The sequence below is a fragment of the Phoenix dactylifera genome, chromosome 14 (assembly GCF_009389715.1).
Source record: "Phoenix dactylifera cultivar Barhee BC4 chromosome 14, palm_55x_up_171113_PBpolish2nd_filt_p, whole genome shotgun sequence".
Classification (NCBI taxonomy): Eukaryota; Viridiplantae; Streptophyta; class Magnoliopsida; order Arecales; family Arecaceae; genus Phoenix; species Phoenix dactylifera.
In genome coordinates, this window is record NC_052405.1 from 13355287 (window position 1) to 13379289 (window position 24003).

At 35.5% G+C, this 24003-nt stretch overlaps 2 protein-coding genes and 1 long non-coding RNA gene across 4 annotated transcripts; 1 reads left to right on the plus strand and 2 right to left on the minus strand.

Annotated features, from left to right (window-relative positions):
- Positions 1-2233: 2233 nt before the first annotated feature.
- On the minus strand, positions 2234-4051 carry LOC103698837 (premnaspirodiene oxygenase-like). The gene is made up of 2 exons (XM_008780890.4): positions 3159-4051; positions 2234-3046 (listed from the first exon to the last, which is right to left on the minus strand). Exons 1-2 carry the CDS (start codon positions 3846-3848, stop codon positions 2432-2434), a joined length of 1305 nt encoding a protein of 434 aa, XP_008779112.2. The 5' UTR covers positions 3849-4051; the 3' UTR covers positions 2234-2431.
- Positions 4052-21118: 17067 nt separating this feature from the next.
- On the minus strand, positions 21119-21885 carry LOC120113150. Of its 2 annotated transcripts, XM_039133971.1 has the most exons (4): positions 21810-21870; positions 21597-21720; positions 21403-21512; positions 21217-21293 (listed from the first exon to the last, which is right to left on the minus strand). In XM_039133971.1, exons 1-4 carry the CDS (start codon positions 21864-21866, stop codon positions 21237-21239), a joined length of 348 nt encoding a protein of 115 aa, XP_038989899.1. In that variant the 5' UTR covers positions 21867-21870; the 3' UTR covers positions 21217-21236. The 2 variants fall into 2 exon arrangements, with proteins under 2 accessions (XP_038989898.1, XP_038989899.1); XM_039133970.1 differs by having other exon boundaries at positions 21119-21293; positions 21403-21720; positions 21810-21885.
- A 1118-nt stretch (positions 21886-23003) lies between these two features.
- On the plus strand, positions 23004-23770 carry LOC103722121. Its single transcript, XR_606425.4, has 2 exons — positions 23004-23340; positions 23432-23770. It is a non-coding gene; the product is annotated as an uncharacterized LOC103722121 (long non-coding RNA).
- Positions 23771-24003: the final 233 nt, after the last annotated feature.

Consider the following 24003-nt stretch of genomic DNA (forward strand, 5'->3'; position numbering starts at 1 on the left):
TCTTAGGTTGGAGGGACATATATACCCATATCCACTCGGAACCTCTCTTGATAGCAGAGCGTTCCGAAACTGATCACGTTTAGTGAAATATACTCTTACACTTCACCTGTGTGGCATATCAGTGTCTCTACACTCCTTGATTAAGAGAACAACCAACGATATGGCACACAACGACCTATTCTTGATAATGCTATTGTCCTAGTAATAGCATATCGTTTGGTCACAAACAGGTTTAAGGACTCATAGACAAATCCTCCTTTATCTTTTAAAAAAGTCCTAAGGACTTCATCACATCACCAGAGTTTAAGAAGATGTCCAAAATATATGCGATGAATAATGTCAAATAACCTTTTATTAATTCATTAATTCATATACAATTCAATCATTAATAGGCTGATGATTGACTTTTATTGGTATAGTCCATGTAAGTATGTAACCCTCGAAGAGGCCCATAAAAACCTCAACAACTATCTCAGTAAGTGCTTTAATGATCTACTTGTGTTGACATCTCATTAAGGCCGACAATATGTGCTCAGGGCTTTGTAGCATTTTTGTTACGGTTTGCAAGTCAGTACAAAATCCAATTCAAATTTAAACTCGAATTTAAGTTTTGCATAGATGGAAATCATCAAGACATCTATTGAAGATGCGCACCAAAAAACAAATTCAAATTTAAATTCATGCCTCCTATTATAGTTGTGATTTCGCATGTGATGTGCTCCTATTAGGAAGGCTCCTATTGTCAGTGATAATTGCATGACCAACTAACGTATAACTTTACTACATGATTTGATCCTACCATCCCAACTTGACCTCCTAATTCATTTTGACCCAACCCTACTTTTATCTTAAGTAATAGTATCCAACAAGTTCCAAGTATATATACTAAACGTGAAAAATTTACTAATTCAAAATTAGGATTTGGAGGACATCTTGAAGTTGTGAGGAGATCAATAATACATTGAATATCCAATACAAGATTAAATGTTTCTAGATCTATATGGATAAAACTGAGAGATGATTGATAATATACTATAGTCTAACAACCATTTGTCTGTTTTCTACTTGAAACTTGCTAATGACCACATATTTTTTTTTCTATACCATGTACATCTGATACCGATGTTAAATTTCTGAATTTATTAAATGACACACAAGATTTAAACAAGTGAAAGGTTGTTGAGGTTTATGATTTCAAAATCCTATTAGTTTTGGTACCTTTCTTTGAATCTATTCTTTAATGCGCTTTGCTTCATTTACCCTCATAAATACTTATCTATATTTGTCCTTGTAGCTGGCATGTGTGGTGTCCATGCAATGAAGTAAAAATAGCTATGCTTTTTTATTATTTTTATTATTTTGAGAAACAGTGCAGCATATGTAACAGAAATGGCATTATCATATTTTTTTTTTATGATGTTTCCAAGAATTTTCATGAATTTTGAAAGGGGTAGAGCTTTCCCTCTCCACTCCACTTGATATAGTGCAACATCTTCAAAATGCTTGAAAGCAAAGTTGCTTCCTGATACATTATTATCATTGAACTTTCCAATCGAGCATACGGAAACTTGGAAGAAAGCATCATCCCACTATTCTTCATTAGCCTCAGGTAAGGCTAGATGACTAATAGCTTACATACCCTTCTTCAATAGTTTGTCCTAGCGTCCTATAAAAAAAAAAGAAAAAACTTAGCAAGTCTGTTTTTTTTTCTTCCTATAGGATTTAGGCCATTCAGACCAGCCCACTTCTATTCTATTTCTAGGTATTTATGAATATAGGCTTAGCCAGCCTATAATTCTATAATTTTGTTGGTTGTATTGGCCTAATCTATATATGAATTCAATAAAATTTTCAGCCCAATCATCCAAACAGGCTCTAAAATATCTCACTACCTTAAAAGTTCTGATGTAGATCATATCGATTGTGGCTTGCTGTATGTATGCAACCTTATCATTTCTCATGTTCTGTGGTATGCATGCACAGTCATATTGATCAACAATTTTCACTACCTATTTAAGGAAATAAGCTTATTCGCATAAGAAAGACTCTTTATAAGGACAAAAACAGTAATGCTGTCACATGGAGATCACACAGCTAAAACAAAATAAATTCACCATGCATCATGGGAAGCCATAAGCGAACATCGCCAGGATGAAAATGAGACTGAAATGTGCAATTACGAAGATCACCTACAAAAGGATGGTGCCCAACACATAACGGAGAGTCATAAGACTTGGAGGTCAGCAGAACTAACGTTTTATTTTATTTCCAAACCTTCTATTTCTTCATAAAAACACTATTTTAATTGCAAGGACACAATAATTTTGTATACCACGAGCACACAGGCAGGCTTGCAATAGTGCATGTAGATATCTGGCAGCATAGTCTGCTCCCCTAAAAGCAACATCTAATTACTTCAGCTATATATCATTCAGATGGGCACGTAAGGAGTAGCAATTAACCACAGAGGCGACTTCAAGCCCACGGCTGCCCCAAAGGACTCGTTCATGTCCAAATCATTGGGGCCCATCCCATTAGGGAGCTTCCAATCAAAATAGTAGAGCAGGTTGGCCAGGGCCATCTCCACCTGAGCCATGCCAAAGGTCATCCCCGGGCACATCCTCTTGCCTGCACCAAAAGGCATGTACTCATAGTTGCCACCTTTGTAGTCCACCGAGCTGCCATCGAATCTCTCAGGCCTAAAGTTCTCTGGGTCCTCCCAATACCTCGGATCCGTTGCCATAGCCCATGCGTTGACCATAATCCTGCTCCCTGCAGGGATATCGTAGCCGTCCACGTGGCATCTCTCACGGCAGACTCTCGGCAGGAACACCGGAGCCGGCGGGTGCAATCTCAGAGACTCTTTGATCACCAACTTCATGTAATGGAATTCATTGGTATCTTCCTCCTTGATCTTGGCCTTCCCCTTCAAAGCTTGCCTCACCTCTGCTTGAACCTTCTCCATTTTCTTGGGGTGTCTCATTAACTCTGCCATCGTCCAGTCCAGCGTCGTCGATGATGTCTCAATCCCTGCCCCGAACATATCCTACAAATAATGAAAAGATAGGTACTTGAATCAATATGTATTGTCATGCCTTTTATTTATTTATTTATTCATTTTTATAGAACAAGCTAGATGCATAGTTAGGCATACCGACCATGATTACGGCCTTGATGCTGGTGAGCGTGAGGGGGAACTCAAGTCCACCATTTTCTTTTAGCTCTAAGAGAACGTCGACAAGATCTTCCCCTTGTTGCCGTTCCTCGTTGCTGCTATTTTTGGTTTCTCTCTTCTCTTCATGCTCCTTGATGATCTCCCCGAGGATCTCATCCATCTCGCTGTGACATTTTTTTAACCTTGAGCTCACTCCACTGAGAGTGTCAATAAAGCTTAACGAGGGGAATAGATCAGCTACGCTAAATCCGGAGAGGAATTCAACGAGTTTCTTCATTGCTGAGATGAATCTCGGCCCATGCTTGCATTTTGCACCAAATGCCACCCTCGAGGTCGTAGTATTGGTTGTCAGGAGAAACATCTCACTGAGGTTAACTGGGGAATTGTTCATCGTGGAGATATATTCCACTAGGTTGGACATCTCCTCTTGTCGAAGTGTGCTGAAGGACTTGACACGCTTTGCACTCAGTAGTTCGATAACGCATATCTTCCGCAGCTCCCGCCAGTAGCTACCGTAGGGCGCGAAGACGATGTCAGCGCCGTCATAGAACGCCTTGGACGCTAGTATTTTGTCCCGCGAGGCGAAGATGAGATCTTGGGTCTTCAGGATCTCTCTTGCCATCTCCGGGGAGGAGACGATAATGTGATCGACTTGTCCGAGCTTGAGGTGCATGAGAGGGCCATGCCGCCGCGACAGCTCACGGAGGGCACGGTGAGGGGGAGCTCCGAGCAAATGGTGGAGGTGACCTATGATAGGGAGCTTCCATGGGCTCGGAGGCAGCTTTCGTGTTGCTGTGGATTTGGTTAACTTTATCACTATGAATACAAAGAGGAGGAAGGCGGAAAGAAAGGGTAAGGAAGGGAGCTGGAGTTCCATGGCTGGTGCTCTGATGCTTTTGAGTGTAATGTGCTCTGATGCTCTTCTTATATTTATAGGGGGCATACGATTCTAGTGTCGTAATTCTTTTTGTTTTTTGCCTGGACTTCAAACAGTTTAGCTTTATCCATGTTAATGGTCTCACATTATTGGTTGATAGAGAATCAAATTTACCAATAAGTCACGAAATGCTATGGTTCTTACATATGATTTCTTAATTTATTCAGAAATAATTCGTTGAGGATAAAGGAGGCTGTAAAGGGCCACCCAATAGTGTCGTAAAAATAAAAGGAGTAATACCATACATGTTGCTTTGATTCGCCACCATTGTTCAACGGAAGTGACAGAGAGCCACGAGACTAAACCATAGCAGTACTGAAAGTGATGGTCAAGTTTTTCTTCTAGTGAGACGAAAAAATGATCAAGGTTTGGGAAAAAATAATGATACAATTGTTTAAGCGAAAGTCGAAGCGACTATTGAAGACTATGAAGCTTCAAAATTTCCGCAAACGATGTTTGACTTTTGTTCTTATTCATGATCTTTAACGCCTTCGTATGGCTGTGGTTCGTTTGCTGGTTACGTTTGACGGTGACTTTACGGTGTCATTTGAGTGGCTTTTGGACTTTTTGGTGGGGCAATGGGGAGGTTAGACCAAATAGATCGTCTAGTTGCTTTTTTTTAGATGGACCAAATGGTCGCTAGCAGGGTGCGGTAGAATCAGATTTTAAGTTGGACCAAATAGATTTTAATTATTGTTGTGTGTGCTGGGACGGCTGCTAGTGCCGGGTCTTAGATGCTGTTTGGGTGTCAGTTTACAATATTCCTTGGAAAAATGAGTCAATGGTGGAAGGAAAGAAATTTTTGTCTCTAGCTTTTTTCTTTTTTTTTTAACTTTTCTAATAAGTTTTTGAAAAAGAAAGAAGAAAACACTTTCTTTTTTGTTTTGGTAAAAAAAATAGGAGGGGGAGAGGAAGCCTCACCCGTGTAGCAACCCCATTGAGCCCCTTTCCACTACGAAATATTAGATGCAGGCCGCAAGTTTTCCGCGTACCCTCCCGACCCATGGGCTCTCCCCACTAGGATTAACAGCCATGTGTGAGTACGTTACTCCAGTGCCACCTCGGTACCAACAGACTAGAAGCGCTACCACCGGCAGCATCTAGGCGTGGGACATCCGGTCTCCGAATTTAATCGACGCCCGTGCGTTTCGAACCTGTACCACCCCGGTGGAAGACAAAGCTCCGTTCCATCTATGCTACCACCTTGGTGGCGAAATAAAACTTTCTCACTGCATGTACTTAAGAATAAGATCTCAAAGAATTTTATAAAGAAATCGTTCAGTCGGTCCTATAGTTTTATTTTTTATTTTTTCTTTTTTTTGGATCATGGGCTCCATGAAGGTCAGGGTTAGTTTTTTCATTGAATTTTCTATCTTCATTTGTATCTTCCCCTCACCTTCGGTCAAAGATTAGATTCATTCAGAGGAGAGACTAGTAAAGTTTGACTCCAAAATTTCCACTTGCCAGCTTTGATCAGTTCCCATTGATAGGAATGTGGCCAAGTCTGGGGTATAACAATCAAAGGAAGAATATATTACCATTAGCCATGCCTTTTAGCTCCATGTATTAGAATCTAGGGCCTCGTATTCTTGACCGTAACGAAAGAGAGGTTCAATGATGCGACAAGAGAAGGTAAGCCGCAATTATAGAATAGGACCAAGTGATAAACAAAAAAAAGCCGCATTACTGTGGTTTATCGACAAAGGGCTGGAGCATGGTCGTGGTGCCACGCCCCGAACGCAGAGCGCGACAAACGCCGCACACCTGCATGGCGGATTGTACAGGTGCTGACCCAAAGATTGATTTTGATGATCACAAAACCTTGAAGTATAATTACTAATGGTTGTTTTGCAAGAAGAAAGATAAATTATTTTGCAAGGAATATAGCAAGTTGGAAGAATGCAAGAAGGCCTCAAAAGTTCTCAAGAAAAGTTGGAAGAAAGCTACACTTCATTAGCCCAAGGTTTAACTTCAAAGGATTCAAGTTGGAGGAGCAAATTCAAAGAAAAAATTCAAAAGAACAGTCATCGAGTCGACTCCTGGAAGTTCAGAGTCGACTCTGGCCTAGAGTTTCAAGCAACAGTGCTCGAGCCGACTCCCACTGTTCACGAGCCGACTCATGCAGAAAAAGACAGAGAGTTGATTTTCAGCACTACAGTGCTCGAGCCGACTCCTACTATTCACGAGCCGACTCCGGTTACAGTGCCGAGTCGACTCCTACTTCATTCGGGCCGTCTCTCTCAGTCAGGACAGAAAGTAGTTTTCAGCGCTACAGTTCTCGAGCCGACACTAGCTACAATGCCAAGCCGACTCCTATTCATGAGTCGACTCCTATTTCAGCCAAGTCGACTCGAGTACGCTGGGAGGCATAACGGCTAGTTTTTTTCTTGACTCCAACGGCTCTATTTTTGTTTCTAACGGCTAGATCTTTGTTCCCACGCCATCCAAAGCTATAAAATCAAGGAAAGAGCAAAGGGAGAAAAGAAGAAGAGGGAGAGAACACATAGGGAAGAGATTTCAAAGAGATTTTAAGAGAAACCTTCCAAAAGCATAAAAGGGCCATTCAAAGTAAAAGAGAGAGAAGAAGAGCATCTGAGTGAATTCCAAAGCTTTCTTTCCAATTGTGTGCTGCCTCAGTGATCCTCTACCTCGTGCGAAATCATAAGAGGGTCAAGTAAAAAAGATGCTATGTTATTTCATCTGCAAACTTGTTTGAGGGCTTCTTCTACTCTATTTGTTTATATTGTTATATCTGCTTATTTGAAAAGTTTGTATTTATTTTGAACTCCTATTCTGATATCTTGTAACTTGATTTAGTCAAGAGATTGAATCAAGGGGATAAGGTTTTGGTTGGTGAGCCTTTGGAAAAACCAACTAGTTGATTGTGAACCCGAAAAACAATCGGGATAGGTTTTGGGTTGGTGAGCCTGTGAAAACCAACTTGGGTTCGTTGTGATCTCGGAAAAATAACAAGTTAGGTTGTGAGCTTGTAAAACAACCGAACTGTAGTCTTAGGATTATAGTGGAATTTTTAAGAGAGCATGGGGAGTGGATGTAGGTGCAGTTAGCACCGAACCACTATACTTTTATCGTGTTTGTGATACTTCTTTGTTTAATTTCCTCACTTAATTACTTAGATAAATGTCTAATTGAATTGCTTGCTTAACTCTTATCCGTGCATCCTTTAGTTGCAAGTATATTCAAATTGTTTAATCAAGTTTCATTTAATAAAACTACATTAAGGTTCATTGTATTGAAATGCATGCTTGGGAAACTTAGACTAATTGTTTATTGAGTCCACTGTTTAATAGTTTCAATCTTGATTAGATTACAATCAAACTGTTGCTAAGTTTAAATTCCACTGTGCATCCACACAACTTAGCTTAATTAACTGAAAAGTTTAGAAGTAGTTGAAAAGTTTTAAAGACCCAATTCACCCCCTCCCCTTTTGGTTTGTATCTACTGGGCAACAAGTGGTATCATAGCCTTGTGCTCTAATATTGATTGTTGATCTAACGATCAAAGAAACAAAGATCATGACAACTCAAATAAATTGTTTTCTAGGTGAGGGACAATTGATTGATAGACCTCCACTATTTAATGGGATAAGTTACACACAGTGGAAAGCATGCATGCGCATTTTCATACAATCACTTGATTATAATTTATGGAGTATTATAGTCAATGGGACACACACAAACACTAATCATAATAAGAAAATGGGTCAACAAAATTCAAAAGCCATAAACCTATTATATTGTGCATTAGATGGGAATGAGTTTAATTGCATATCTTCTTGCATAACTGCTAAAGACATATAGAATATGCTAGAGGCATATGGAATATGCTAGAGGCTAAATATGAAAGCACTAACATTTTTAGTGAATCTGAAATTTGCTCTGAAGAAGAAGAGAGGCAAGATGATATTGAAAACCTATGCCTTGTGGCACACAAGGACGATGTATGTATTGAAACACAAAGTGTCTCCTCTTCTGAATATGAAGTATATGATAAACTTGAAAATGATTTTACACTTGATGAGTTACATGATGCATTTCTTGATCTAATGAAAAAACATAAGAAACTTATTTGTAAAAATAAGAACCTGAAGAATGAAAAGAAAATCCTAGTAAATAAAAAACTGAAACTATCTAATAATTATGAAACACTAATTAAGAAACATACTAATGAAACTGAAATCTTAATTGAGGAAAATAAAGAATTAAATCAAAAAAACCAACTTCTCACTGAAAGCCATGATAAACTTAAAAAAAATAATGAATTGCTTTCAGAAGATAATAGAAGATTAACTAGAGAAGTTGATAAATTAAAACCTGTTGTTGAAAGATTTACTTTCAGCTCTGAAAAGTTGAACCTAATGACAAATAATCAAAGAGCTGAATTTGATAAAGTTGGATTGGGATATCGACCTTGGGATACCCAAAAATCTTTTAAGAATATGTTTGTTAAAATAGTTTCTAATTATTTTAAAATAGATTCTTATAATACTGATAAACAGGAACAAAAGCTAAGTAAAATCTCTTCTATTGTTCCTAAATCTGTACATTACAAATTTGATAAACCTAAAAGGCAAAAACAGAAAATTGAAAGTTTATCTACTACTCATGTTAAATCTATGTTTGTTAAATTCAATAAGAGGATGCAGAAATACATACCTTGTAATCCTAAAATCTGCAAACTTATGGATAAAATAGTTATTAAGAAAATATGGATTCCAAAAGGAACAATTATAGCTAACCTACAAGGACCCAAAAGAGCTTGGGTTCCTAAATTGAAAACCTAAATTTTCTTTCGTAGGTGTGTCTAGCACTCAAGGCTCCAACAAAAGATGTTAATTAGGACATTGGGTGCTCTAGACACATATTAAAAATAAAACTTAAAATAAAATACTTAAAAAAAGTAATTAAAAAAAATAATGAAATCAGTAATCCTTGCATCTCATCATTCTCTTTACTTTAGTATTTGATTAAAACATGAATTGCAAGTATTAATCAATTTTGTGATATAGGTAATATTTTTGGAAATATATTCAAATCACTTCATTTTATAGTATGCTTTACTTACTGTTGGATAAGTTGCTAAATGATTAATCACTTCATTTTATAAGAATAACTCTATAAATTCTCCATATGCTTGATTGAGAGTTTTTATATCCATGGCATTATCTTCTATTGATCATAGACATAAGAATATGTACTTGATATGTTCTTAAAAAATATGCATTATAAATACCAAGATCAAAGAAACCCTTTTTTTTGGCATATAAAATTAACTCATGCTAGTATGGACCTAATTTCAAAAGACCTTGTCATTGGTTTACTTAGATTATTTTCTGCAAGGTCAAAGTTTGCTATGCATGTTAACTAAGGAAACAAACAAAAATCAATTTCTAAATCTAAAGATGTTGTTTCCATCACTAAGTTTTCAAAAGTTTACATTGGACTTGTTCTTGGCAAATAAAATTAAATTATTTTCTGTATTTGTTAAATCTTGTAAAAGTGTTTCAAATGAAAAAAGTTTCCAAACTGTGAAGATAAAGAGTATCATGACACAGTGTTGAAAACCAAAATTCTGATAAGGTTGACACAGAAAATAAAATTGAATAGAATATTTTTTTTGCACCAAGAACACCATAAGTAAAATAGGGTTAATAGAATCCTTGAAGAAATGAAAAAGATAATGTTGTATGATAGTCATCTGCTTAAATAATTTTTGTTAAAATCTATCATCACTACTTGTCATACATATGGTTTCTATTAGATCTATTTTTGATGAACACTCCTTTTGATCTTCTGAAAAATAGAAAATGAATTATTGCATATCTTTCATGTTTTTCAGTCATACGTGTTATGCCTGATATGTTCTTATGAAAATAATGCCAAATCTAATAAAGATATTTCTATTTGTGGGTATCATTCATTAAGCAATGCATATAGAATAGTCAATGAAAAGATACTAGTTGTAGAAATATCAGTTCATTTTATTCTTTATGAGACTAATGATCTTTCATCAAGATACTAAAATCAGATTATATGATATGAATATGATTAATCTTTTTGCTTACATATAACAATCTGAAACTTAAGAAGAATGAACAAGATTATAATTGGTCAAGTTAAAACTAAATCATTTTTAAAAGAGATAGAATTTGAAATCTTATTGATGAAATCTAAAAATTTGTTAATAATTAGAACCCAATTGAGTTTTTCAGAAATGCACTTAATGAAGAAAAATTGGTGACTACTAAAAGATTCAATCAAGAAAAGATGAAATAAATCTTGATGAAATTCTTGTATGATTAGAAGTAAAGATCACCATTATCATTTGCTTGCTTTATGAGCTTTATATTTTGTCAAATAAATATGCAGAATGCACTTCTATGTGGTTATTTCATTAAAGAAGATCTATGTAAAATAATCACCTTATTTGAAAATACTCTTTACAAATATGATAAAGCAATATATGATTTGGAACAAGCACCAAAAGCATGATATGAAAGCTTGAGTAACTTTTTGATAGAAAGCAATATTGATAAATCTATGCATCAAAAAGAAAAATCTGTGATATCTTATCTGCTTAAAGTATACATTGATGACATCATTTTTGGTTCTACTAATGAAGCTTTATATGAAGGTTTTACTAAGCTCATGCAGGGTGAGTTCGAAATATATATGATGAATGAGTTAACATTTTCTCTCGAACTCCAAATTAAGACAAACAAGAAAGGGGATCTTCACTGGCCTAAGTAAGTCCACAAAAAAACTCTTATAGAAGATTGGCATGAAGAAGGTATATCTATGACCCCATCTTGTAGATACTAAAATTGTATCCCAAAGCCAATTTTTATTGTAAGAATAATGTATATGTTTTATTTAATGAATAATAAAATCTATTCTGGCATTCTTTTCATCACAAGTGTTGCATCTTCAAATAGGAACTCCTGTGTATTGTGATGAAGTCCTTAGGACTAATTTAGTGGATAAAGGAGGTTTTATCATTTAGTCCTTAAATTGGTTCGCGATCGATTGACAAGCTATTAATTGGACAATAGCTATGTCAAGTATAGGTCGTTGTATGCCATTTAGTTGGTTGTCCTCTTAACCAAGGAGTGTGGAGACACTGGTATGGCATATAGGTGAGATGTAGGAGTACATCGTCGCTGAACAGTGACTCACCTGTTGAGCACTCCACTGTCAGGAGTTAGCTCACAAAGCATATGGGCATAAGTATCCCTTAGACCTGAGACTATCATGATGACTTGCAAGCAACTCACTGTACTTTGGCACTGAACGATCTGAATTTCTAATTCAGATATTGAAAAGTTGCTGGGTGCAGTCAAGTACTCGCGAAGTCTGTGTATGAGTCAAGAAGAGATTGACCGCTCCAGATTATAGGAGTTGATGTTTCGCTGTGTTTCAATTTAGTAAAACCTTGGCCAGGGTAAACCAAGTGATTGGTCACTCGAATTTAATTAATTGAAATACAATATGGATGACCGGACCAAAGTGTGACAGTTCACTTTAGGTCATCTTGAGCATCGTTGGTCAAAAGGATGAATTATGCGGTAACCATATGAATGGGTTTTTGAATGTTGCTTTGCATATTCGACCTATCCGAACATCGGGTATCATTGCTAGATGGTCACCTCGATTAGTGCATGGAGTGGTTCATGTACTACTGGCTTAGTGTTCGAACCTATCGGAGTCACGCACATAAGTCAAGTTAAGTAGGAAGGACTTGATCCAATTTAATTGAGAATTAAATTGTGGGTCATTTGAGATTTGGTTTTGTCTATGTTCAGCTAGCACTGAACATGAGGTACATACTGAATTTCATGGATGTGTATTTAATTATGTCTGTATTCTGGCTTAATCAAGTTTCAATTAATGTAATTGAAATTGATTTGGACTCATTTGTTGAGTTTGTTTTTTGGATTCAAATGAATGTAATTGGGCTTAATGATGATTTTATTAGAATTTATTCCATATTTATTCTAGTCCAAGTGTGACTCGGATTGATCTGAAAATTGAACTAATTGGAGTTCACATGAATCAGATTCATGTGGAATTTTTTCGGATCCAAAATCGTTCAAATTGGTCTTCAATTTGGTTTAGAACCAATGATGGACCCAAGCCCATTTGATTCAGCCCATTTAAATTAACCCATTTAAGAAAAGTCAAATTTGATGGAAATTTACTTGTTTGCCCCTCTAATTGAATGACACGTTCTGGTTTCTTCCTCGGTTCAGTGGACCAATCTTTCTGCAAACCTTCTCCCGTGGACCGCGTTCTTCTTCTTCTTCCGAACACATCGAAGGCCGCTTGATCTTCCCTCTTTCGGCTACCATTTGAAGATCCGAAGAGACGTGTCTCTTCGGTTTTGAAACCTCTTTAATATAGGACTGATTTAATTGAAATCAAACGGTTCAAAAAAATTCAATAAAATCATGAAACGTTTGGCGTTCACTCTTCCCTTTTGGCGTTTTCTCTTCCCTGGTTCAGCCTTGTCTTTGCCTATAAATAGGCTAGCTTTCTCTTCATTCTGAGCTAGAGATTTTATCTGGGGAGAGGGGAGATTCATGATCCTTTGAGTAGCCTGTAAAAGAGAGAAAAAAGGAAACGGGAAGAAAGAGGAAAAGAAAGAAAAAGAAAAAGGGAAGAAGGAATTTTTTGAAATTCTTTTCTTCCAGGGGTTTATTTGCAAAAGAGTTTTTGCACTATACAGACATCATCTTACCTTCCTGCATTTCTTGGCGTGCGTGTGAAGTAGAGGGTCCGTACATCCGGGCCTCGCATAGCACCAGATCCATCAGTACCAGATCCGGCACCAGATCCAGTTCCAGATCCAGTTTCCGATCCAGTACCAGATCTAGCATCTGATCCAGTATCTGATCCAGCACTTGACCCTATACCAGATTCTGTTCCTGAGTACCTTGACCATCTTCCGCTGCGGGATCGAGGTATGGTAAACATAATATAGTTATGTTATTTATTTATACCTGTTATAAATAAATAGATAAAATTTTAAAACTGATTTTCTGACCTGGCATCCGATTTTATCGGATTTTGCGGAATATTTTTTCTTCAGAAGGTATGTCTATGACCCCATCTTGTAGATTTTGAAAATGATGAGCAAGGTAGATCTATTGTTTTAAAGCTATATTAAAGCATGATAGAATAATTATTTTATCATGCAGCTAGTAGATCAGATTGTATGCTCATTATGTGTCATTGTGCAAAACTTCAATCTAACTCTAATGAATCATATTTTATTGATAACAAATGAATCATAATCAGAATTTTGATAGAAACAACTGATAATTAGATTAAAACTTAATTTGTGATCTTTTGAGCATAATAAGAATTTTATTTGCATGATATATATTTATGTGTTATGAAGCATATTAGATTATTTCTTTATTTCTGCTCTTTCATGAAAATTACTTGAAAATAATAAAAGAGAAAAAGATAAAGAAAAGAAAATGAACATTGTTTAGGGAGAGTAAAAACTAAATAAATGTAAAACCAAAAATAAATGAAGAAAATTAAAATGGTCATTAATTAAAGAAAGAAAGTCAATAATAATAATAATAATATATAAGGGAAGGAATGACAGGTAAATGAAAAGGATTGTTGCTCACATTAATAATCTCTAAGTAAAAACAAACAAAACTAAATAAAGTTGTAAAAAAAAAAATAGTTTCAATCACTTTAAACCACACCTTAAAGATAAAATTGGTGCTAAATTGTTTTTAAATGGAGAGAGTTTATGTGAAAAGGAATTATTTTTGATCTTTGACATGATTATTCTTAATGCTTTAATACATTTTGTTATGACTTAATGCATATTATATTTTGCATGTAATATGTGACATTCATAATTTGAAATGTATTTTAACTCTGCACACAAGTTTTTACTTCACCTTTGTCTTCGAAATAACTTGTGTTCCAAAGCTTAATGAAAATAGTTTTCACTTGCAAAACATACTCCTCAATGATATGCATTTTCTGGATTCATTGATTCTCTTTGTATTTTTTTGATTTTAATGAATATCTTCTTAAAAATAAAAAGAAAGAATAGACTGAATTTGCAATTTAGGCAAAATAAATTGATTTTGAATTGTCTTCTATCTTGCCTAAATATTGGTACATAATGTCCTGATACATGTTAAATTGCTCCAATCTGTACCAAAATTCATGTTAATTACAAAGATTCTGAATGTGCTCTAATGTTATGAAAATATGTGTTTTCAATCTTAGTGACTTAAGATGAGCTACAATATAGAAGATACATATATCAAATTATAACTTCGAAAGTCTTCTTAAAAATCCTTATGAAGTTCATAATCTGATTTTGTATAAAAGCTTAAACTTAATTTAAAATTGCTCATATCGTTGCATCTTTGTAACTTTAGTTATATGCTTCAATGATCGCATCATTAAGGAGAATAACTTAATATGATTTCTAAATAAAAATTTTAACTTAAGAAAAATAGAATTAATTTTGATGCCTTGGTTGATTGCCTTGATATGCATCCGAAACATATCATTTTGTATCTTATAAGTGTACTAAAATTGGTCTAAATGATGTGTCCTTCAAAGATCTTGATTGCGAACAAATGTTTCCAAATATATAATTTTATTTTGAAATTAAGAAGATTTATTGTGTTTCATATACACATTGCTGTGAATCTATAAGTAAGAAATTAAATTCTATAAACATTCACTTGAATGATCTTCTATATCCCTTTCTGCATGATTGTTGCTTCCATCACTAAAAGAAAAAGCTATTTTTAAAAGAGAGTGAATGCTCCTAAAGCTAAAAATATTTTCACTCACTCCAATGACTCTTAAAAGAAAAAAAATATAATTGCTTTTGAAAGAAATTGAGCTTCAAATAAATTATTTTCTGATTAATATTTCAATATATTTTCTCAAAGATTAAGAGAAAACATAACTTGTTCTTGAAAGATTAAAAAGAGTGATTCCTATAAATTTTGAATAATTCTAGATCACTCTACATTCTTGATATCATAGAATTTCAGTTTTATTCACGCTTATCATTATTCAACAAAAAAAAAATAATGATTAAAGAAGAATGCATCTTTTGAGGGGGAGCTTTAGATATTCAATCTAAATACATTCTGTATCTTATCCAAAAGTTACGATCATTTGATGAATACCTTAAATGTTTTATGAATTGATTTTGATGAACCTCCTTGTATTGTCTTACTTGCCTTAGTTACATAATAGGCCTATACCTTGAGTTTAGTTCTATAAAGCTTTTCTTATCTCAAACCTTGAGCTTTATGGAAATATGCTCTCAATAGTGAAACTTGTAGAAAACATATTTTCAAGATTAACAATTTGAATATTTTATTGAAAATTATCTTCAAATTCTAAACTCTTAAATGGAATGCTCAATTAAGGAGGAGAAAGAAAATTTCAAGGGGAGAGATCATATGGAACATAATCGCATAAATCCATGACTAAAGGAGAGAAAAATAATACTAAATAAGAAGTGATTCTAATACTCTCCCATATGTATCAACTGAAATTTAAATATGAAAATCTTTATGATACACCTTGAAGCTTGCTATTTGGTTAAAAAATTCTGTGTATCAATCATGAACCAAATTGTTGTCTTAAAGTACCTCTAATTTAATACAAAAGGGAAAGAAAAATAAAAGTAAAAAATCAGCTTGGAACGTAATATTTTATGATCATTGTTGTCGATATATGAAAAGCATGAATAGATCTTAAAAGGCTTACATAAATGAAAGAAGAAATGAATGTTCTTAAAACTAAATCATTAAAGGTTACTCTATGTAAATTTGACAAAGGACTTTTAGTATACTTTTAATGTCTAATTGGTTTAAAATTGATGCCAATTTAAGCAAATTTTTGGTATCAAACTTTGTGCTTTATTGAATATCTTTTGAAAGTTGAATTTTCATTTGTACTTAATTGGTAAATTATTTGTTTTGAAGGATTTCATCTGTCTTAGTACAGAAAATTTATATTGGAATCTACTAATGAGTTCTTATTGGCATGCACTTTAGAGTTTCAATCTTGTGCCAATTTATTTTAATTGATTTTGATGCTATTCTCTTTAAAGGAGTAAAAGAAAGCCTTTAAAAGGGAAACGAGGTTGGATTTTCATTCGTACTTTCTTTAAATATTAGTCTTGATACTCCTTGAATTAACTTGAAAAAGGTTCCACCTACACTTGATTTAAAAACTATCTTTAGAATCACATTCGATGTGCTCTCATTATAATTTGCTCTGAAATCATATTAATTGGCTCTGATCTATGCTCATTAATCTTGTTCTGACATTATTGCCTCGAGTTATATGATTCATATTCTTGCAATAATTCGACATGCATTGACTGAAAATTAGAGTATGATAAGGGAGAGAAACATCTAAGTTTAATTTATTACGTTGCGCTTAATGTTTCATTATTTTGTAACTTTTTTGATGTTGTCAAAAAGGGAGAGAAATATCTGAGTAAGAGTATATGCTAATAATGCTTTATGTGTCATAATGCTTTATATATTTTCAATAGAATATAAATCAGCTTAGATTGAAATGTATTGATTGGGCTAAGCTGATTAAATCTAAAGCATTATCATGAAGTATGTTTTAAATATGCATATCTTCTACTCAATGCAACTTAGCTATGCATTAGTTCTAGAACACAATCTATTTTATATTGCATATACTCCAAGTTTTGTCACCATCAAAAAGGGAGATATTGCTGACCCAAAGATTGATTTTGATGATCACAAAATCTTGAAGTATAATTACTAATGGTTTTGTTGCAAGAAGAAAGATAAATTATTTTGTAAGGAATATAGCAAGTTGGAAGAATGCAAGAAGGCCTCAAAAGTTCTCAAGAAAAGTTGGAAGAAAGCCACACTTCATTGGCCCAAGGTTTAACTTCAAAGGATTCAAGTTGGAGGAGCAAATTCAAAGAAAAAAATCAAAAGAACAGTCCTCGAGTCGACTCCTGAAAGTTCAGAGTCGACTCTGGCCTAGAGTTTCAAGCAACAGTGCTCGAGTCGACTCCTACTTTTCACGAGCCGACTCCCGCAGAAAAAGACAGAGAGTTGATTTTCAGCGCTACAGTGCTCGAGCCGACTCCTACTATTCACGAGCCGACTCTAGTTACAGTGCCGAGTCGACTCCCACTTCATTCGAGCCGTCTCTCTTAGCAGGACAGAAAGTAGTTTTCAGCGCTATAGTTCTCGAGCTGACTCCAACTACAGTGCAAGCTGACCCCAGCTACAGTGCCGAGCAGACTTCTATTCACGAGTCGACTCCTGCTTCAGCCAAGTCGACTCGAGCACGATGGGAGGCATAACGGCTAGTTTTTTTTTTGACTCCAACAGCTCTATTTTTGTCTCTAACGGCTAGATCTTTGTTCCCACGCCATCCAAAGCTATAAAATCAAGAGAAGAGCAAGGGGAGAAAAGAAGAAGATGGAGTGAACACATAGGAAAGAGATTTCAAAGAGATTTTAAGAGAAACCTCTCAAAAGCACAAAAGGGACATTCAAAGCAAAAGAGAGAGAAGAAGAGCATCTGAGTGAATCCCAAATTTTCCTCTCCAACTGTGTGCTGCCTCAGTGATCCTCTACCTCATGCGAAATCAGAAGAGGGTCAAGTAAAAAAGAAGTCGAGTTCTTTCATCTGCAAAACTTGTTTGAGGGCTTCTTTTCTTTACTCCATTTGTTTATATTATTATATCTGCTTATTTGAGAAGGTTGTATTTGTTTTGAACTCCTATTCTGATATCTTGTAACTTGATTTAGTCAAAAGATTGAATCAAGGGGATAAGGTTTTGGTTGGTGAGCCTTTGGAAAAACCAACTAGGTTGATTGTGAACCTGAAAAACAATCGGGATAGGTTTTGGGTTGGTGAGCCTGTAAAAACCAACTTGGGTTCGTTGTGATCTCGAAAAAATAACAAGTTAGGTTGTGAGCTTGTAAAACAACCGAACTGTAGTCTTAGGATTATAGTGGAATTTTTAAGAGAGCTTGGGGAGTAGATGTAGGTGCAGTTAGCACCGAACCACTATACTTTTATCGTGTTGTGATACTTCTTTGTTTAATTTCCTCACTTACTTACTTAGATAAATGTCTAATTGAATTGCTTGCTTAACTCTTATCTGCGCATCCTTTAGTTGCAAGTATATTCAAATTGTTTAATCAAGTTTCATTTAATAAAACTACATTAAGATTCATTGTATTGAAATGCATGCTTGGGAAACTTAGACTAATTGTTTATTGAGTCCGCTGCTTAATAGTTTCAATCTTGATCAGATTAGAATCAAATTGTTGCTAAGTTTAAATTCCACTATGCATCCATACAACTTAGCTTAATTAACTGAAAAGTTTAGAAGTAGTTGAAAAGTTTTAAAAGACCCAATTCACCCTCCCCCCTCTTGGGCTGTATCTACTGGGCAACAATAGGCATGCACGGCTGCAGATCATATCAAAGTAATGACAAATTTTTAAATTTATTTTTCAATAATTTATTCAAAGCAAACTTCTAAGTTTCAAAATACCATATGTCAACATAAATTAATCAAATACTCTAACTAGTATATCTAAAATACCAATAACTGAAATAATCATCAGAAATTTAGTGCGCTCCTTAAGTCCCGAGTGATCGGGTGTCCATACATATGGATATAAAAAATAGAAAAATATGATAATGAGCTACACTAGCCCAGCAAGCAACATAACATCCCGGAGTGGGGTCAGAGCACACCAGATATTTAATCAAAACACAAAATAATGACTGAAGAATAAATCACAAATAGCATATTTTTCTTTTTGAAACTTATTATCATTTTCACAAAAACTCTGATACTAGAATTCCAACATCAATAGGCTATGGCCACGTAACCCAGTGGCATGGGTTGCACAAAGTGCCAAAAACTACCATTGTTAACCACCGGTGGCAACGGTGTCCAAAAATTACTATTCTAATCACCAGTGACAAAGTGTCTAAAAATCACTATTCTAATCACTGATGGCAAGGTGTCCAAAAATCACTATTCTAATCACCGGTAGTGCGGTGTTGAAACTGGTTACTCACAGATTACAAGTTGATAGGGCCAACGAATAATTTCCATTGGTCGGGCCAGATTATAATCATGTTGAGAATACATACATGTATACAAAATAGATTTTTCATAATTTGCCCAATTACATTTTCTAGATATCATAACATATAACATAATTTTTAAATGATTATTAATATGCTTGATCCGTTTAACTAATTACAAAGCATATATCAAAATTAAATCCACTAATAATTACTTAACCAAGTACTTTGAAAAAATATACTTTGAAGTATTAAGTTATTTACCACTTTTCGCTTTAAATCCCACTTCAGACAAACGTGTCAGATACACCTGTTTAATATCATTGAAATATTATTAATTTTTAATATCATTTCAGAAATCAAAATTAAATACTACTGTCTCATGCCCCTAGATCAGGTTGGTCAGATAATAGTGCCCGATGGCTTAGGTCAGTCTGAGCCAAGAGGATTCAATGGGTCATGTAAAGATCAAAAGCGGCCAAATCTAATTGGGACTGAAGTAATGGCCGGTCTACCGTTCGGGTGCCTGGGCGGTTTAGGGTCTCCAAACTGGGTCAACTTGGATCTGAACAACAAGAATAACAAGGCTTACACTAGGATCCCCAAGCATGTTTAGAGAGAGAAAAAAGGAGAGGAGAGAGAATCTTAGCTTAGGTCTGGATTTGGTCTGATCCTAGTCTTGGGATTGGTCCGAGTGGTTTGGATCGACCATCAGAGAAAAAGTCTAGACCTAGTAGAATGTGGGCTTGCTTAAAAAGAGAAAGAGATACACGATCCAAGACTAGTTAAGCTTTTGGGCTTGATCCACATAGTTTGGTCCAATCAGAGGCTTGGCCTATCTAGTCTAATTTGACCAAAATCGGAAAGAGATATTTGGCCAGGGTTGCCTGGATCAATCTGGTCCAAAATGAACAGACTAGGCTCACAATGGATAAATAGGGCCCAACAGGGCCCAAACGGAATACAACCCACAATAGATGAGCAGGGCCCAAAATGAATACGACCTACAGTGGACACGACCCAACAAAGTGAATAGGCCCCAACAAGTATACAACCCACAATGAGCACGGCCCAATAGGATGAACAGGGCCCAAACTTGGCCCATGATGGACACGGCCCAACAGAGTGAATAGGGTCCAACAGAGCCCAAAAGGTATACGGCCCACAATGGGCACAACCCAACAAGAATGAACATGGCCTAACTCGGCCCACAATAGACATGGCCCAACAGAATGAATAGGGTCCAACAGGACCCAAAAATATACGACCCATAATGGGCACAACCCAATAGGATGAATAAGGCCCAAACTCGGCCCACTATGGATACAGTCCAACAGAGTGAACAAGGCTCAACAAGGCCCAAAATGGGTACAACCACTATAGGAAAAAGTAGCTATCCCGACGCTTTGTTGGACCTTTAGCGACGCTTTTTAGCGTCGGCTAAAGTACCACCGACGCAACGCCAAACGTCGCCAAAACGTCGGAGATACCAGAGTGAAAATAGTTTTTGCCGATGCAGGGCGAAAGCATCGGCAAAAACCAAGATTTACCGACGTTTATCTAGCATCGGCAAAAACAGATATTTGCGTCAGCAATAACCCGACGGTATGAAATTCTCACGGTTTACGTCCGGATTTTCGCCGATGCTTTTTAGCGTTGTCACTTCTCGACGCTTTTAAGCGTTGGTATATCCTTATGCCGGTGCTGTGCCATGGGGTCTTTTACCGACGCTTAAAAGCGTCGGGAATTGTTTTTTTTAAAAAAATAAAAACCCCAATTCATATTATAAAACGCACATTACAAAATAGTCATTATAACAATATGAACTTGTATTGCATCGATACATTAATACAAACACTCAGATCATTCGAAATGTGAATATTGTCATATCTGATTAAAAATTTGCTTACAAAGTTTCAAATTACAATGTACTCTGAAAAATAAAAAACATATACATATCAAACTCATAAAAGATAATCTAGAATGTATCAGGGACGAGATTCAGCTCCATCATCATCTCTACAAGCGTTTGAAGTATCAGGAATCTACAAAAAAAAAAAAGAGAAACCTTAGAAGTTAGGAATAATGTGATACATTAACTCATATATAATAATTGATAATATGTAAAGTATTCAAATATATATAGTTATTTACCTGAGAAGGGAGAAATCGTTGTAACATTGATGAAATATTCGTAAGCTGAGCTTGCAAATTTGCTTGGTTTTGCTTCAACTCTTCAATAGTTGCTTGAAGATGACGAACTTCTGCAGTGTTACTAGATTCTCTAGCATTTCTTGTATATGTGCCCACTGAAGATAACTGAGTGGGGGTAACTCCAACGCCATAACCCCTCACTCGCCCATAATGCTCTAGGCCCATCAATTCAGCGAGCACTTGAGCTTCAATATGATTGGTCGCGTTGGATGATGATGACCCCCTGACGCGCTCTGAAATAAGATTTGTTGCCCTATCCTATATCTCTCAAAAAAAAATTCAGATTAATATATGCCAATAATAGAACCAAAAAAAAAATACGAAACAAGCCAAAGATGAATACATACAACTATATCTCTTGACTCCTCCCAGACAAAGCTGCCATCTCGGTGGGTGTGAGTCATCTTATAAAACTCCACCCTACCAGGCTCCCTCCCATTATCATCCATCTACAACAAAAAGTATATTTCAAGAGTATACATGCTATATGATAGAATAATTTAAGATAAATTTAAAGAGTTTTAAAAAAGCTTACGAATTCAGCTCTACGCCTCGCATAACTCATGGAGCCTGAAGTGTGAGGAACAGTCTGTGATGCTCGAGTAGCTCTACCAATATTGGAATATGTCTTCCCAAAAATAATAAACAATGTAATTTATACAATGTATAAATTTCTAATCTATAATAATAGTAAATACAATCTAAGGTATTGAAAAAATATACACAACCTGAGCTCTCTTGGAAAACCAGTAGTGGACAAGCTCCCTCCACTGATGAGAGATTACATCTGGAGGACAAACATGGGCCACCTCCTCTTCAGTCATGCCCTCGTGCTTCCAATCCGCCTTTAGCTTCACCTTATATTCTTTCTATTTGCGGTTGACGGACTTCAGCACCCAATCATGGCTATTTGCAGGAAGGACAAACTTTGTCTACATCAAAGTCAAAAATGTTATATCAATGTTAAATCAAAAAATAATTAAAGATAGTAAGCAAATTCAATTCTTTACCTCAACAACTCTAAGAAGCTCAACCTTATACGAAGGAAGCATTTCGTTCCATTTCGTATAGTTGAGTGGACATAATTGTCCCTTCCGCGCAACCGATCTTAAAAAAGTGGATAAAATGCTTGCAGCATTCTTGATGGGCTGCCCTAGTTCGTTGCAATGGACGACAATCTTCTCATCCTCAGGTAGGCTCCATACGTCCCGTGCTCGAGTGGGCCCTCGTGTTCTCCTCACTCTCCCCAGTCCATCTATAAAATAAGAAGTCCATTAAAGGCAAATGATTTAAAATAATTAGAACGAATGAACATCTAGCCATTAAAAGCAAATGATTTAAAGCAAAATAGTTAGAACTGGAATGAACTCATAAGTCAAGGAGCAATTGATCAGAGCGAATGAAACATCCTTGACTTATAATTATAGCATTCAAAAAATCAACAAGCAAGAATAAAAATATGAACATATTCTTTTGAGCTTAAACTTACTTTTCTTGAAAATATAATCAGTGCCAGCAAATCACATCCCAATTCTCTTTAGTTCATAATCAGTGGCAGGTTTGCTCTTTAGTTCATAAACATTGATTAACTAACACCTATAACATATGAGTTTAATTTTAGAGAAAGACTAGAACTCGTAAAAATAATTAATAATATGAGTTTAATTATGATGGACACTTTTTTCTCAAACAAATTATCAAATCATTTTGTCATTCATATTAACAAGATGAAACAACCAGTCTTGGTTGTCAATTATGACTAAAGAAATTATACTATCTTCTTTCTCACTTTTCTCTTGTTTCTGACATGTTTGACAGAACTTCTAAATATATCTCCAAGCTCGCCAGACTATTCTATCTTCAATGGCACTACTAAAGGTTAAGCTTTATAAAACTTATGCTCTCTTACAGCTTACAGTAGTTTCAGAGTAATTTCCTAAATCAAAATTGTGTCAACACATGTATGCAGCTACATCAGCATCCACTGATGCTACCCCTGCATCTGGAGGAATCATGCATCAGAACCATTTTGATGGTACCTTCACCATTGCTGTAGTCTCTGCAATCTACCTATCCATCTTCTGAATAGGAGCTTGAACCAATTGCCATGACTTACTCTTATATCCTTTGTGTGGAACATTAATGCCTGTTTTTGAATGAGATACAATATGTAACATGTAAGATCTTGTACTGGACTTCTTTTCCAAGACTCTATCAGGAATTCTAACAAGAGCTAGCATGCCACAATTCTCTACCAACTGCTCCTGACATTGACTCCATTTCCTTTGGATTCAACTGTTAGATTTATGAATCACTTGAACCATCACAAACTTCTTATATCAGTTATCTGTATTTAGAGAAAACAGATGACTCATTTACAGAATCTGGAAGAACGAGAGATGACTGTGTCTTCTTCAGTACACTTCTGTGTCTTTTTCCCCATTGACTCATATGTTCTAAGTAGTTGTATGCCAAAGCTATATATTAAAAGACATGATTAGACAGGTTGATAATTATTAAGGAATGATCTTATCTTATAGT

What these genes read in the sequence shown, in the direction of transcription:
- LOC103698837 (XM_008780890.4), bottom strand. Translation starts at nt 3,848, where the DNA reads ATGCACCTCAAGCTCGGACAAGTCGATCACATTATCGTCTCCTCCCCG. An exon ending in GCATCAAGGCCGTAATCATG is followed by an intron (nt 3,047 to 3,158) that starts GTCGGTATGCCT and finishes CATTATTTGTAG; the next exon opens with GATATGTTCGGGGCAGGGAT.
- LOC120113150 (XM_039133970.1), bottom strand. Translation starts at nt 21,866, where the DNA reads ATGACTCACACCCACCGAGATGGCAGCTTTGTCTGGGAGGAGTCAAGA. An exon ending in AGGAGTCAAGAGATATAGTT is followed by an intron (nt 21,721 to 21,809) that starts GTATGTATTCAT and finishes TGAGAGATATAG; the next exon opens with GATAGGGCAACAAATCTTAT. An exon ending in AACGATTTCTCCCTTCTCAG is followed by an intron (nt 21,294 to 21,402) that starts GTAAATAACTAT and finishes TTTTTTTTGTAG; the next exon opens with ATTCCTGATACTTCAAACGC.